This window comes from Heterocephalus glaber, unplaced genomic scaffold (genome assembly GCF_053883595.1).
Source record: "Heterocephalus glaber isolate CG9 unplaced genomic scaffold, H.glaber_assembly_v1.0 deba00001550, whole genome shotgun sequence".
Classification (NCBI taxonomy): Eukaryota; Metazoa; Chordata; class Mammalia; order Rodentia; family Bathyergidae; genus Heterocephalus; species Heterocephalus glaber.
In genome coordinates, this window is record NW_028258343.1 from 15,480,881 (window position 1) to 15,497,696 (window position 16,816).

At 36.6% G+C, this 16,816-nt stretch overlaps 1 protein-coding gene across 10 annotated transcripts in view; it reads right to left on the bottom strand.

Annotated features, from left to right (window-relative positions):
* Window positions 1–16,816, bottom strand: part of Lama2 (laminin subunit alpha 2) — a 586,947-nt gene that overhangs the window by 55,178 nt on the left and 514,953 nt on the right. For all 10 annotated transcript variants that reach the window (XM_087190273.1, XM_087190276.1, XM_087190275.1 and 7 more), the window contains 5 exons: window positions 12,853–13,007; window positions 7,941–8,084; window positions 7,075–7,208; window positions 4,983–5,142; window positions 1,397–1,521 (listed from right to left, as the gene is read on the bottom strand). In XM_087190273.1, the coding sequence (XP_087046399.1) occupies window positions 1,397–1,521; window positions 4,983–5,142; window positions 7,075–7,208; window positions 7,941–8,084; window positions 12,853–13,007 (718 nt within the window). The remainder of the gene's footprint in view (window positions 1–1,396; window positions 1,522–4,982; window positions 5,143–7,074; window positions 7,209–7,940; window positions 8,085–12,852; window positions 13,008–16,816) is intronic.

Consider the following 16,816-nt stretch of genomic DNA (forward strand, 5'->3'; position numbering starts at 1 on the left):
TAGTATCAGGAAGTTGTGAATCTCAGTAATCTACAACATACTTTATGAATATGCAGGAATGCTATTGTAATTATACTAAGAATAATATGCTATGTGTTAGAAGTATGACATCTTTGCAGAGTTGATGTTATAGTCTTATGTGATATGTACTGCTGACTGAACACGTGCTTTAGATGTTTTATTGGTAATAGGCATTTGAAAATCTTACTTAAAATATACCAAAGAAATGTTTAGGGGAAATTGGTGTTTATTTATGAAAACAGAATATTAATGTGGACTTCACTGTTTTTGTTGTATTGACAGAACTTTATAGGCAACCTTCCATAGTGGATTTTATACATTATTGTCAAAACTATCTTAAGTGGGTCAGATTTTCAAACTGTCCTCAAGGCCATGTTGATAAATTCATAAGCCAAAAAGAGTGTTGGCAGTAAATTATATAACTTATTGACCATTGAATAAATGAAAGTTTCTAAAACAGGCATTCTACTTATATTGGAGCTACATTCTTCTATGAAGCTCTAGAAACGTTTGGAAGAAAGTGTGAAGTGAATTCTGCTACGTTAATGGTGATTTTGGTTTTGGAAAAGTATTTGCATCTTAAATTGGAAATAAAAAAATACAAAATTATTATGTTTGAATTGCTATGTAAGTCACATTAAGCTTCTAGGTATTTAATTTATATTTTATAGCTTTAATTCAATATATTTAAACTATTTTAGGCTCAAGTGATTAGGGAGCTCTAAGAGTTTTATGCTGAGAAATCTTCTAGTTAGTTACTTTACATCCTCAATTCAGTTAAATATAAAAATATCCTCTATCCTTGCTTTGTATGCTTGTAAACACTTTCAAGTTCCTATCTCTTATAACTGATGCTGTCTATTGTGGTCCTTCCTGGGCCCTTGTTTTCATTCTCTTCTGCAGAGTCCCATGGATTAGGACTTACATGTCAGTATATAAAAGTCCCATAGGAAATAAAACCTGAACGTGGGTTCTAAGTGTATGCTTAATCAGTTTGGGGAGTACTCTCTTTCTGAATTAATAATTATACCTGCATGATATCCACACATTCAGAAAGCTCTAGATGTGTAGGGACACAGGAGCAACAAGAGATAGTTGTCTTAATTGACTGTGGTTGAAATATCTCACCTGTGTGAGTTGTATAGAAACTTATGACCATATAAAAGCACTACTGGGGCACTCCCAGGACCTGAGCAAGTGCCTGCACAAATTCAGGCAGGGAAGTGACATTTCATTAGTTTCCTGGTAAATCCACCTCTGAACATAATGATTTCAAAATAGCTCCACATCATCCACAAGGTAATAGAATATTGTACAATAAAACAAAGACATTTGTGAAACACAGACAGACCTGAGATTTTTCATCCCAACTAACCTGACAGTGCATCCTTTGCAGTCACCTTCTATTTCTCGGAAATTCCATAAACCTATAGGTTTGCTGTCAAAGTATGTTTCTCCCATACAGCCAGTGAATGTAATCACACGTACAGCATCAGCCTTCTGCAGAGTGAGACAGTACATTTGTTATAATATAGAATTTCACAAATAATCTGGAGGTATTTGTGAGAGTTACTAGCAGCAGGAGCCAGACGAGTTATTATTCATCTTTTCTGACACTCTTGGTTTTATATGTATATATTCTTCTTTTAACTATATTAGATCATCATAGCCACTCCAAGACAGGTCAGTGAAAGGAGAAATGCTCCAATATCTCATCAATGGACCCTGGTTACTTTTTGTTATACCACTTTGCCTCCATTAGTAAATGCAATTGTCCCTTGGTCTCTTCCAGGGACTGATCGCAGGATCTCCTGGTAGACTCAATTTCCTTATATAAACAGGGCAGTGTCAGCACAAAACTTATGCCCAATTCTCACATGTACTTCAAATCCTCTTTAGATTACTTACAAAGCCTAAACTAACATCAATGCTACATAAATGGTTGTTAGACTGCATTGTTTAGGGAAAAGTGACAAGAAAATATCTGCATATGTGCAGTGCAAATGCAATTTTAATTTTTGAATACTTTCAAGCCTTGGGTGATGGAATCTGAAGATGGAGAACTCATGGATGCCAAGGTCAGACTAAACACTGCCCAGCTTCTAACTTTGGGTCAGCTGCTAAACTTCTCGATGGTTTATCCTGTGGTCTATACCATGGGATTGTTGTGGGAGTTAAACCAGATACTGTGTTCATGGTCGGCTCAGTACCTGGAGAAGTTTTAGTGTTAGTGTACCTGAAGCACTGTCTTGGGGCAAATTTGTGGCACATGTACACAACAAGGATTTCTGTCTTGAGGTCATAAGAAAGGATACACACGGAAGCCGCAAAGGGGCATGGGAAGCATGCACATAAATTGCCCTCTGATAGTGCTGCCCTAAACTTCACATTACAAACCACACCGCAGCAAGGTAGGTATGCAGTGCAGGACAATGAAGAAAACTAAAGTGACTTTGAAAGAAAGGACCAGGCAGTTGTTGTTTGCTGGGACTCCATAAGCATCTGCGGAATGGCAGTTCAGAGAAGCCTGATCCATACCATAATCACAAAAGAGGAAATTTACCCAGCCCATTCTAGTGAACCTGGCAATTTAACTTAAATAACTGCTAATTTTAGCCTTGACAGATTACAAATAAATAGTACATTCTGCTGATTATGACTTTAGAAACTCTATGCCAAATCTAATGTATATTTAGTTGAATAATCTGGAAAAAATGGTAGATTAACACGTTTGGGTTTTAGAACAAAAGTGAGAAGATGGTCCTGTACTTGATAAAAAAACTATATGATTTCACATGAATATTTTCCTACCCCTGTGGCCACATGGAGAGGATGTTTGTGACGGTGTAGGTCAGAGAGTTCCTTGGAAAGTTCCACCATCAGCTTGAGCCCCTTGATTTTCCAGAGCTTGATTATCCTACTTATGGATTCTCCCGGCTTTTCTATGTCTCCTCAGATCCTAAAATGCTGTCCTTGAGAAATTTCCCTGCTCATTTAAATGTTCATCAGCAAGTCCTTTTAGCTGCTTGTGTGCAGCTTTTGCTCGGAGTCTTGAAACTTTGGGTAAAGTGATTTTTTAAAAAACTTCCTATAGATTTCATTTGTCAACATCGTCTTTCTTTTTGAGACTGACATAAAGTTGTTTTGTGCCAGTGACATCTGCATAATAACCACTGAAAGTACAATTCAAGGTAGGACTACTATCTCTTAGGGATTTGGCACATATTTTATACACATAATCTCATTACTCATCATGGTCATGAAACGACGAGGTGATTTAGGACCGGAGACTCCTGTGCTTAACTTGTGTTCAAATCCAACCTCTGTCACTAAGTATTGTCTGACCTTGGTAAAGACATTTAAATTCTCTCTTCCTCACTCCTTAGCTATAAAATGGGGAGAGTATTAGTGCCTACTCTGCTTTGATCTGAATGCCTGTGTCCTGCTCAGTTTTTTACATTGCAATCTTAACTTCCAAGGTGACGCTATTAGGAGATGGGTCTGTTGAGGACGGGGAGGTGATTAGGTGCTGAGGTTGAGGTCTCCACGATATTAGTGCCTTATAAAAAAGGCCCAAAGGAACGCATTCTCCCATCTATCACGTGGGGGCGCCACAATAAAGCGCCCTCTGCCTGGAACGGGATCCGTTAGAAATAAAGTCTGCTAGGACCTCCACCTTGGACTTCTCAGCTTCCCAAACTCTGAGAAATATACTTGTTGTTTGTTATCTTATAAGCTTCCCAGCGCTATCGTATTTTAGTTATAGCAGCCCATATCGACTAAGAGGTAACTTTTGAAAACGAAATGAGTTCATTCATCCAAATTGCTTAGAATATTAGTGCATAGTAAGGGTCTAAAGATGTTATGAAAGCGTATCACTGTATCCTACCACAAACAGAGTAAATATTTTTATTGCTGGTTTGTAGCTGAGAAAACTGAAGCCTAAGGGGTTAGGTGACTTGGCCAAGGTCAAACTGTAGAAAGTGGTAGAGGAGCAGATCCAAGCTGCATTTGATTTCAAAATTTATGGGTTTTGTACCATCGTGTGCTGCCCCTATATTTATCCTTGTAGGAAGCAGAAAAAGTTGGCCAGATGACTATCTATTATTCTGTACTGCATGTATTTATACGTAGTTCTATGCAGATGATTTTAGTGTGTTGTTATAGAATCAGTTCTTTAGAGTCACATCTCATACACAAAGCAAATAAAACCACCTCATTCCATATGAAGGTCGAGTTCTCATAAATTTGGGGTCACCCAGGCTTTTCACATTTTCCGACTAATCTCATCCCAGGGTGATTCTGACAAGGCCAGGATTATCTATTATATTTGGCTGTGCTGTTGCATCTCACCCCCAGGTCGTTTTGCAACAGCAAATTCCATTTAATCAACATAAGCTTCTTTAGAATGAAGGTACTTTGCAATTTGAAATGCACAAGAACCTGTCATGGAGCAATTATGAATATTAAGTGCATTGCTCTAGACGAATGAGGAGACGAGCAACTGGAAAACTTTTAAAACCAGATCATGATTTGAAAGCTTATGCCTCCCGTGATATTTCCCATGGTATTCATAAATCTTTTAATTAGATGTATGAACTTTATAACATTTCATATCTATAAATCATGCATTGATTCAGAAAATGAGGTAGATTTAAAAAACACTTTACTCTTAAGGCAACTAAAACAAGATTATATAAAAAATGATGCCACAGATAGGACAAGATGATAACTATGTAAATAAATATGCATAGGCTTATGAAGAAGAGCTTTGGAATTGAATTTCCACAATTCAAAGAGAAAAACAGTTACTCAAAATAAATTCACGTTTTCATAACAACGAGTTAAGTAAATCTTGGCCAAGTTATTGCAGAGCTTTATCACGCTTTCTCCCCGAGTAATCAGACCAGATGTTGTCTGTCAGGATGATTTCAGCAAGACAATGAGGAAGAGCACACTACCTTTAACTTTCCAGTCAGGCCTCCGACAAACAGCATCGCGTTTGCATCCACGTCTAGAATGGTGTAGCCCGGAGGTGATGCCGCGGAGTAGGTTCTGGGCATAATACTGGCTTTGGATCCATCCAGGGCTCTCACAGAAATGGATCCATTTCTCCCCGTTCTTCAAGGGCACAGGTGGAAATGAAGAAAATACAGAACATGAAATACGTGTCGTCTTTCTGACAACTTGAGATTTAAAAGAGGTACAATATAGAGAGTTGCTCAAGAAAATTACAGAGCTAACTGAGTGTTTAGCTTGGAACATTCCAGAAATCTCCCATCAATAGTCTCAGTCCGATCCTTGCTAGATATTTAGGGTCAGATTCAGCCAGGACTAGTGAGCAACGTGTTCTGATTCTGTGTGTGTTTACTCATAGGATATGAGATAACAGCAGCAATTAGCTGATGGAATTGCTATACATTAAGTCAAGTGGAAAGCCACATTGCTTTACATAATAATTTACTCTTTTCCAGGGCTGGAGATTTAGCTCAGTGGTTCTGCTGCCTGCCTCACAAGCGCAAGGTCACAAGTTTGATCCCCAGTACCAAAACAAAATTAATAATAATAATAATTTACTCTTTTCCAACACATACAATTTAAACACATTTATATGACTTCATTTTATATTTTGTCTAGTTTAATTTATCAAGTTAACCCCAAATGAGCCACCCTTCTGCAGTATAAGCTGCATAATCTCTTCTAAAATTCCTTGTAATATCTTGGATCCAAATTTGCTGAAGCAGTCTTCTTGGAATTGTATGTCTTTTATTGTTTGGCACATCATCTTTTTTTTTTTTTTTGCTTAAATTCTTTCATTGGTACATTTTAAGTATACAATACATTTACATTTATCATTGGGTGCTTGTACCTGTACATGATGTATCTTGGTTCTTATTTTTTCCCCATTAACTGTGCGCCCTTCACCCCTCTACCCTTCCCTATTTACACATTGCCTTAATGGATATGGTATATAATCTAGTCTTCAGAGTTGTGTGTACAAACTGTATAGAAGCTCAGTTTTAAATTCAATCAACAGAACTTTGAAAGCTATTATTGTTTCATTTCATTTCCCTTTTTAAGTGATTGATTTCCATGAATAGTTAAATATGAAAATCTGCTCTCTCTTCTAAGACAAGCAGTCACAACACAGCTTTAGTGTCGCGTTTCTTTCCCTGCTGTCTCATTTTGGCAGTGTCTTTATCTTTGAGGGGGCAGTATTAAGAGAAATACATGGAAACAAAAGAATGATTTTTTGTCAACTAAGGCTCTTCTTTAACAAAATGAATCTGGTCTGATAGAATAAGTGTACCTTATGAGACTGAATGTCTTCGAACCCAGTAAAATACTTAAAGCCACCAACACCACATACGTTGAGTATACTGTTTCTCTCTTACACACACACACTTGTGCTGAATATCTTAATAATGAAATAAAACTGTTGCTTTTCATTAAATTGTCTTTCAATTTTTTTGGTAAAAAATTTAAAAATGAAACTCTATGTAGCCTTATCCCAGTTCAATAATTGTCAATTCTTCAAGTGTTCTCTCATCTCTGACCAGCCTCAGCTCTAGCCCCAGGCCTTTCGCTGTACACTCAACTCTTAGCTGCTTTGGGTTTAATGGGGAGTTGAGAATTGGACAAAGAAGAGAAAAGGAGGAAAGTACTGAGGACAGGAATGGTTCTCTAAGTGGTCTACACCCTGTCCGGAGCTGATGATTGGTTTTAAGCTTCACAGATAGAATGATTGATTACTAAAGATTATTTAAGATTATTGAAAACAGCTAAAACTCCAAATTCCTACCAAATAGCATATAAAGGGCTCATAAAGGACTGGTCACTCTGGTCAATACTATGAAGGTTTGTAAATTCCTAAGAGGTATGACCGATGTACAAATTCCCACACATGTACACATCTAATACGTAAAATTCACATACATGTGTATGCATTCGTACATAGCTGCCTTATTGAAATGGAAATAGAAGTTTTCTCATGAACTGAGAAACTACTTCAACATTCTCATTCAGTTATCTTAATCTTCACTGAGTGATTACCTTGATGCTTCAATGCGGTACCAGGAGGCATCATCAATAGTCATATCTGGGTACTCCACACGCCCGACTCCAGAGCCAACATCCCACAGGAAGCTGACTTTGCCTCTTCGCATTTCTATAGCCAGAAAGTCAATCTGGTGCAGAGAATCACAAAGACAACAGTGATCAGGTACAAAGTGCTGTGACAGGAGAGGACAGCGGAGTACTTTCCAACAGGTCCAATTTACAGACATGCGAAATAACAGAATTCAGAATTCAGTATTATTTTCATCAAAGACACTGATTTTCAGGGCATAGCTATGATTTTTTAATCCAAAGTGATCCAGACCTCCTCATGTGAATGGCACACACTAACTTATGACATGACTGATCTGCTGAAAAGTCATTCATATGGAGTGATTCACACTCCGGCAAAGTCCAGTGCTTTGACTAGACAGAGGCAGAATCCTATGGGTGAGTTTTTATAGGTGAGACTTATGTTACTCCAGTTTGAGTTAGAAGAGTTTTCATCCACAAAAATTAGCATGCAATTTGCTTTTTTCATTTCATTAACATGAAAGTTCCTTGTAATTTCTTAGTTTGAAAAGTTATTTTGAAAGCTTTATTCTTATTAGCCTTTCTTTGTAAACAGATAGATCTAAACATATAATCCAGAATAAATATTGAGTTAATGTGCCTGAATACTGTAGAGAATTTTCTTCCTGTTAATTTGACACTTCAGGACTTTGTAAGACTCTGAGGTTTTCAAATGTGAAAAGCAATGTGGGGAGCATGTTATTGGATTCTATACATTTCCCAATACCAGGATTATCCTCTGACACCACATACATACAGCAGTCTACAGAAAAGCTGAACATTAAACTTACAAATTTGGCACTCCCGAGATAAAAAAGGAGGTTGTCAGCAACAGCTGTCTTGACATGGATAATAATATTGTTGTAGCTTCCTTTCTTGATTTCTGGCTTGTATGTTCGAATGCAGTCACCTCCCGAAGAGACAGATACTTTGATCTTTACGAAAAACAAGATACAAAGACCTAAGACTGAATCCCTCAGAAAGTCTGAAGTAGCTCCCAAACAACCATACAGCTATCATCATTTTTTTTTCTTTGAAGTTACTTTTCAATCACCAAATAGTTATCATTCAATACCCATACGCAGATCCCATTATACTCATTAATCGAGGCACACAAGAACGGTCCTCCATGAGAATTTTGACAATGAGCTGTTCGAAGTTCTATGTTTTCTTAGCACACTGCTTCCTTTTTGAATCATGCAACTCAAAGGTTCTTACTTTTCTCCTTTAAGAATATAGGCACATTTTTCCAAACGAGATTTTGCAAGAAGCTAATGGGAATGATCTTTATTAAGGTTGTTTAATGACATTTTGCAATTCACATTTCAGCAATTTTGGTATCGTTTAAAGTAGGGGATGAATGTGGGGATGAATGTATGGAAGCCATTTTTCTTTTAGTTTTCAAGAGGAAATTACCGGCCCTGCTATTTTCTTACAGCTGAAAGAGGCCAAATAGATTTTGTTCTAGATGTTCTAACAATAAGAATATTAATCAATTCCCCTCAGAGCATACATTTCAGAATAAATTATACCTTTTTATTAAGTCTCCAGGAAATAAGATGGAAATAATTTCCAAAGGGTATCACTACTAATATATGTAACAGATCCTTTTTCCTTTTGGATAGTACTTTAAAAATTACTGTAAATTGCTAAGAAAGAAATTCCTATGTGAATCAAATGACACTGTTCCTTCCAGTTTTAGCTTATACTCAGGAAATCTTCCTTCAATCAGAAATTACGCTATTGGATTTAATTTGCTTTGGGTGAGGTACAGAATTACCATCAAAGGAGCACTTTCAGGACCGCAACCTAGTTCTTTAGACTCAGAGAGAAGGTGTTACTTTGCTGATTGATGGCACCCAAAGTAGGAGGCAGAAGAGAGATGATGCAAAAGCACTTTTGCTACTGGTTCGAATGCCTAGCTTCCAGAAGATCATCAGTACTCACACCTAGTGAACTTTTACCTTCCCATTTCTTCTGATGCTTTGTGTTACTCATTTAGTTTGCATTTTTGAGGGAAAAGCAACTAGCATTGTTGTTACCCCCGTGCAAAACCTTCTCAAAGTCCAAGCAAGTAGCCTGGGCTATCAACACAGCCTCCATATTATGAAAACGCCAAGAGGGTGTCTCCAAGAATTTGATTAGGCTGTGAATGTAGGGAGCATGGCGGCCCCTCTCCAAGGCTAAAAAGTACTGAGGAGGTGCTAGGTGCAAAACTGGTTGGATTCAAAAAGGAGAGCTAAGGAGAGATTTGGGGTACTGATGACCAGGTGGATCGAAACACATTTGGGAACCTCTGGGAATACAGCAGATCTGTGGCAGCACCTATGACTCCCCATAGATTGCATATTTAGGTGTTGTTGTTGCCTTGCCTGAGCTGCTGAGCAAATTGCATCTCCATGTTGGAAAGAAATAGATAGGGGCTGTTGCCCAAGAAAAGGATCCTTCCCAAGGCCCTGTGTGTGGTGGCCTGGAGCTGAAGGACATAGGATCCTACTTCCGAGGCTGCTTTCCTGTCTGTCTTCTCCCTCAGGGTGTGGCCCAGCCTCCTAACTGAGGAATTCAGGATTGGATATCTGCGATGTCCAGGGTGTTTGCTCTGTGCTCTAGAGTGGTGACCTTGCTGGTAGTGTGGTTTTCGGTGAGGAAGTTGGTGTTTTGCTTCACAAATGATGGAAATTCCCTTCTACATGTGGAGCTGAGAGTGAATCAAAAAGAATCAAAAAGAATTACAGAAAGCCTTAAGCAGGAAATGTACAGTTTCTACTCTGGATGTTAATAGCATAGCAGATGTGCAATGGAAGTTGACAATGCATGCTACATGATAGAATATCAGTGGTACAAAGAGTCATTCAAAGGCTTGGAGATTAAAAGGATGAAATAACACAAGAGAAAGACCATATAGTGGAGGGCAGGTAGGGAAAATGTAGTCTTTGTCTCTTTTTAATGTTCAGAAAATTGTGTAAGAAACAGTGAGTTTTTAGGAATTTGCAGCAAGTGATCCAAAACCATTGTGATAGAAAATCTGGGTGTCAAGCAAGTTTAATATCTGAGGTGGGGTACAGGTGCCACTGGTATTATAAGAGAACAAGAAATCAAGATCTGATTGCCGTTCATGAGCAGAACTAAATAATAGGCCGAACTGTCTGTGGCAAGAAATCATATCCAAAATCATAGTGAGGACTCATTAATAGTCAAAGTAGTTTGTTTTATCTTCATTTTAGAAATGCTTGATGAGCTTGGCTGTAGGACCACACTGTGGCAAGATTATCACAAAGGAGCCTTAAAGAACACAATTAAACAGCACTCCTCAGTTACTGTTTAGAGAGGGAGTGACCGGGTCTGTGTGGAATGGGTGACTGTGTAGTCTCAGGGTGAGTCTCAGACCTGCTTTCATATGGCTAGCAGAACCCTAGATGACAGGATTGCCTGTTAGAAAGGAGTTGTCACCATGCAGAATGGAGAACCAGCACTGAGAACTGGCAAACTATGGGGCTCAACCTGAGAATTCAATGTAGGAAAGTAGCTATTTTAAAACCAAGCACATTTATTGCCACTAGGATTACCAATTAATCCACTTTATACATTTAAAATTTTAGTTCTCTGAACAAAATGACACTGCCATACCCAATATGCCAGCAGTTGATCTTACAAAGACAATACTGTTCAACTCTTATGCACACATATAAAAAACCCTCTGTATTTTCTGTCTTCTGGTTTCAAATATAATCTCAGTACCTGAAAAATACAGGCAGCCCAAACTGTTGGCAACCAATTCATAACTACTAATTTCTCCTTATAAATTCTTTGTTTTAATTCATAATTATACATATGTCTTTTGAGCAACTTAAAACAGGTAAATTAAAATACATTATCTACAATTTTCTTTAGAAGAAATCACTAGGATATATCCCTCTTACAAAAGGGGAGCATTCTAAAATACAAACATCCTTTGGCTCTATCAGTCATTGTATGTCTAATACAACCCCTTAGTAAGATTTCTAAAAGAAATCATTAAGCATTTAATATTGCTAAGGCATTTCTGACATGACATTATTCATCATATAATCATCATGAACTCAATTAGTCATTATTGAGTATCCCATTATTTCTATTGGATTTTCATTGTATTTTTCATGCAGTAACTAGGACATTCATTTAAAAAGAAGTATCAGCTACTCAATTTGAAAATCAACAAGCCCAAAGAAAGCCACTTTAAAATAAATGTCTTTAATTTCTCAATTAAGAAAAGTCTTTCTTAATTTTAATACCATGTATGTGCTATGGTCATAGCCAGGCACTCAAGCCAAATTGAAATTATACTACAAGTCAGAAAATATAATCTTCAGTTTGTACAAAATTCATTTAAAAATGGCCACTCACATATTCTTAATATTTAACAAAAATAAGGCATTTTGTTGTAACTTCCACTTGTAAAGTGAATAAAAATTTCTTTGAAAGTATTATTTTATACCTTTTTTCATGTGTACCTATTACGCTGAGACAGATACATAAATGTACTTACATGTCACAATTTTGTCTTTTTATGAGGAAGGAAAAAAGAATTTGCAAGTGATGAATATTTGGGCAAATTTTTAGATTTCTTACAATGAAGAAATAATAAATATGCCCAGATTTCCCTATTTTATTAGGTAATTAAATCAGAAACTAAATGTGTGGCTAAATATGTGAAGCCTAAGAATATTTATTATTACTTTTTCTCTAAAGATATCATTGTTAAAATGCATATCGAAGTGATATGTGACGTACTTTCTTTTTGCTACAGTCAGGGTCTTCTTTCTAGTTTTTCCTACATGCTACAGACTCCTTCTTGGTTGATATTTAAGAAGCACAGGTCTGGTATACTCCGATTAAAGTGTTTGGGCTCCAACACTTTCATCAATGCAGTTCATCCCATGTACAATTATTGCCAAGCAATAGGTTGTGCTTAATTTATCATTTAAGTGCAGAGAAGACCTGGCTCCCCTTGGCCTTTCCAATTTCATGTTCACTTGACGCAACAAACATGACAAAATAGAATACTCTTTCAGAAACTGATCCTATGATTTTCTTCACTTTTGGCCTTTGTCCAAGCCTTCCTGGTCCTGGGGTGCCCTCCCACATCCCCCGTCCCCGATTACCACTATCAGATCATTTCAAGCCCTGGCTCCTGTTCTTCCCTTGGGTTCTCTTCTGACCTACTTGAAATGATCTTTCATTTTGAGCATTTCCTCAGGCCCACATAATTGGCACAATATTTCTGAATTATCTTAGACTTGTTTGATACACATCTTATTTCCTCTATGACATGATAAACTTTAGTGTATTTGAGCAGTAATAAAATATACCAGGGGCCGGGGATTTAGCTCAGTGGTTTATCTGCCTGCTGCACAAGCGCCAGGACCTGAGTTCAATCCCTGGTACCAATAAATAAATAAATAAATAAACAAACAAACAAACAAAATATACCAGGATCCCTAATTTTACAACAATAAGGGTGATTAGCATTCTCTTGAAATGTCATTTGTCATTTATAAAAAATTTAATTCTCCCTTTACCTACAAGTAGCTTTAAAGTAAAGAAAAAAAAAGAATTAGAGATTGTTCAACAGGGTACTCAGGGGTGTGTATTTGTGACATTCCCTCTAGAAATAATACTAACAGTTATAATCTGTTACTGATTGTGGAAATAAAAAGAGCTTACAGAATTGGCTTGCTTCCGAGCTTGGTTTATCAGTTCTTTTATCTCAGAGATGTTTTTCTTTAGGTTATCCTCAAGTTCCTTGATGGGTTTGAGTTTATCTAGGAGTCGATCAGCTTCCTGTTCTAGATTCTTCACTGCGGCATCTGCATCTGTAACTGCACAGAACACATTCCTGTACACACACACGTGAAGATATGCATTCATGCACGCACACATACACACACACACACATACAGAAATTAGCACAGAGGTATGTTTAATTAAACAATTTCTTCTTGTCCAGGGGATCAAGCAAGGCTGTGGCTCTTGAAGCAGAATGTGCCGGCAAATGTGAAATGAGAATATTTTAGTGGAGACTCAAGCAGCCCAGAAGAGATGTTAGGAAAAGTCTTTGGCTTTGTGATTAAGGTGAAAATTAGCATTGAAAGTAGAAGATAGGATGGACTTAATTCCATGCTTAATTTTTAGCTTCAGCCAAAAAGCTAACCTTTATAGAACAGAACTTTAGTCATGTAAGTAGGAAAGTGAAAGCATCTTGAAAATGTCACCTAGTCTATCCCAGCCTGAACTGTATTTTAATCAAGGTTCTTGCACAATATTGGTTTTCTTTCTTTTTCTCACTGTCTTTCTTTACACATCTTCAAGAAAGAAGCTAGCAAAATGTGGCTTGAAGAAGATTTCGATGTTGAGCAACCCTTAGATTGAAAGCCTGTGCTGTATTTTAATTAAATCTTTCAAGGTACAGTTCACTTTCATTTTGAAGAACAGCTGATTGTTCTGGGGTATATATGATGTTGAACCATATTAAATGACTGTTTTTGTAGGTTAAAAAAGTAGAATATTGGCAATTTCAAAAGTTTCAACCCTAAGATAGTTGCAGGCGTTCACTGATCCATAGACCCTCAGTACGTGCTTTTCGTGGGAGGGCATAAAACAAATGGAAAAATAACATCCTGTCTCGGGGTGCTGGCGGTCTTACCCCAAGCATGTCTTTTATTATCTGATTAAACAGCTATCATTCAGCATTCTGTTACTGTCATCCTCATGAAAAACCGGCACTAAGGTCCAAGGCTAGCTGGCCTACCTGCTCTCTGGCTGACACTGGAGCGCCCACCCTCCGGATGAAATCAAGTGCTCAAACCAAAGTGAGTCATTTTTAAACAAGGTTTTGAAATAGGTATTTTCAACTCATGCTTATAAATACAAACTGTACTGTTAGTGGTGTTTAAAAAGAATGTAGATTTATTATTAACTTTATTAACTCAAGGATTGAGTATATTCTTCTCAAAATGCAGGTTATCTAGCATAAAGCCCTTGCTCTATAATTGTACAGGTGACATAACCACAGCTATCCCACTGTCTGGTACACTTGAAATAAACCGTTCATTCGTTTCCTTCCTTTAATTCTCCAGTGTTATTCTGATATTCTACACATTACTCCAGAATCAAGGAATATGGCCTTAGATTTAGATTCCTGAGAAAGAGAAAGAGTAGTTAAGCAAAGATGATGTAGGCTTAGATAAAATGCAGGGCCTTCTAATGCTTTCAAAAGCTCCTACATCAAACACTTCGAAAGGGACTCTGGAGGACTCTTGTCCCTCCTGTTTCCTCTCTATTTGGAAGCAATTTAAGTAATACAGGATGTTCTCCTGGGAGGTGTGAAAACTAAGTCATCTGTAGTATTAAGTCAGATGCTTTCATTTACAGTAGTTTTTGAAAACGTTCTCATTTTCTTTCCTAATTTTTACCTGAATGTATTTTAAAATCACTTTTTAAAATGGATTTTGATAAGGTAGTAATTTTCTAGATTATTGTATCTTTTAGGATTTAAAATTTATTAGTGTAAAATTTCACCAAGTACTCTGTTATGTATTAAATTTCCTCCCTTAGAACTTGGCCTATTTGTGCTTTATTTTTCTTGCTTAAACCAGCCAATCATTTGACTTTTTGATTTATATCACTAAAGGCTTACCTCTTGGATTTAGTAGTTCTATTATTTTCTGTCTTCTAATTAATTAATTTTAAAATCCTTTTTCTTTAAGTCAGTTGTATCTTTTCTAACTCACTGAATTGATTGCTTAAAAGTTGTTTATTTAAGTGCTTATTTGATAATTTCTCTCATTTTGCACTGAGGATAGCCTTAGTCATATTCTTCAGATTTTGATTTATTTTATTTTTTGTTGTCGTTATTTTGATTTTCAAGTTAGACAGTGAGATATTTAAGAGAGAATAGTTTTATATTCCAGTAGTTGCTCAATTGTTAAGACTCAATATTTCTATGCATGTCTTCAAATTTAATTATTTAAAAGTTGAGACAAATTACTTATAAGGAGGAGGGGAACCTGGGCTTTTGCCGGGAAATAACAACAGCAGAGGCCTGGTTTATTTTAACGTTAGTTGAAGAAATCATTTGAGCAGCAGCAGCTGAATTTGTTTTAGCAGAAGCACTGTAATTTAGTTCAACCTGTGCAGGGAATCATTTTTCAACTTTTTGGTGCATATCATAGATACTCCTCTAGCTTTTAAGCACTGAATATCAAATATATCCAAGTTCTAAACTTATACAGCAGAAGACACTTTTATACATCTAGCCTTCCTACAGTGACAGCAGAAAGAATTCCCATGTGATGTTTACAGCAATCCCAAACTATGGTGCCATGCCAAGCTGAGCTTTCTGTGATAGACAATGAATTAAGCATAAAAGTTACTTAATGGGATATGAGTAAATGTATACATACTGATTTCTGTAGGTAATTTCATGAGGAAGTAAAATAAAAAGAAATTAGAAAATTCATGAGGAAATATGTTCTGTAAATATTACAACATAGTGACTATCACAAAAATGTTACTTCTTACAACAGGTACAAATTAGTAATACACCTAATTTTAAACAAACATTATGAAATAAAAGTACACAAAATATGTCATTTAGCAATCTTGTTCATATTGAACAAAATGATCTTATAATGTTCTAATAAAACAAAAAATGGAGAAAATTTAATATTTATAGGTAATTATTTCTGTTAATGGAGGGTAAATTAAAAAAATCATAGATACATATTATCAAAAGGCCATTACTGGTTATAAGTCAATCTAAAATAGAATAAAATGATGTTTCAAATGATAAAATAAGTGAAATGGATAGCAATATTTACATAAAAATGTATCTTTCCCTCATTTTGATTGGAAATGTTATGATATGGCATGTATCAGAAGTTACTCAGAATGAATCTTTGGGATACAGAAGAAGCTATATCTGGGTTTACACTAAAATAAACTAAAAATCATTCATATTTCCCCTTTATTTTCCTGGAAGAAATGGCAAGAAAGGGGTCCTCTTCCTAGCTCTGAATGTGTGTCAGATGTCTGTGCTCTTTCTTGTAGGGAAAGAGGTCGTAGGAGTCCTCATGACCCAGTGTCACACTAGTGTCTGTCCTCTCGTCATATCCTTGGCATGAGAACGCAGCAGAGGGTGCCAGCATCAGGCTCCCCCTTTTGAGTCAGTCACACTGCATCTGGATTACACCTCACAGAATGTCAGCAACAGTGTTTGTGCCATTGTACCGCACCTATGCACATTCTACTTCCCTATGGAAATGATATGTGCAGAGGGCCAGTCTCTTGAAACTCAAAAGAACAAAAATCCAAACACGTCCCTGGGTGAAACTATACACCAAAATAATGTCTCATCATCTGATGGACAGGAAAAGAATACATTAAAATGTCAGTGTTTATCAACTCTGTGAGCTGACAATATAAATTATCATCTTAAATTTTTCTAGAGTTTCTCAGTAAATTATTAAATCAATATAATTTGATACAGTGTGTAAGAGATGTAAAGACATAGTCTTTATAAACTAGATTCATGCTTTACTTTATTCCCTGGAAATGTTAAGAGGCTGGAATATAAATAATAAATTATCAAAATTTTCAAATATAAATGCCTCTCAAATTGATGTTCGCA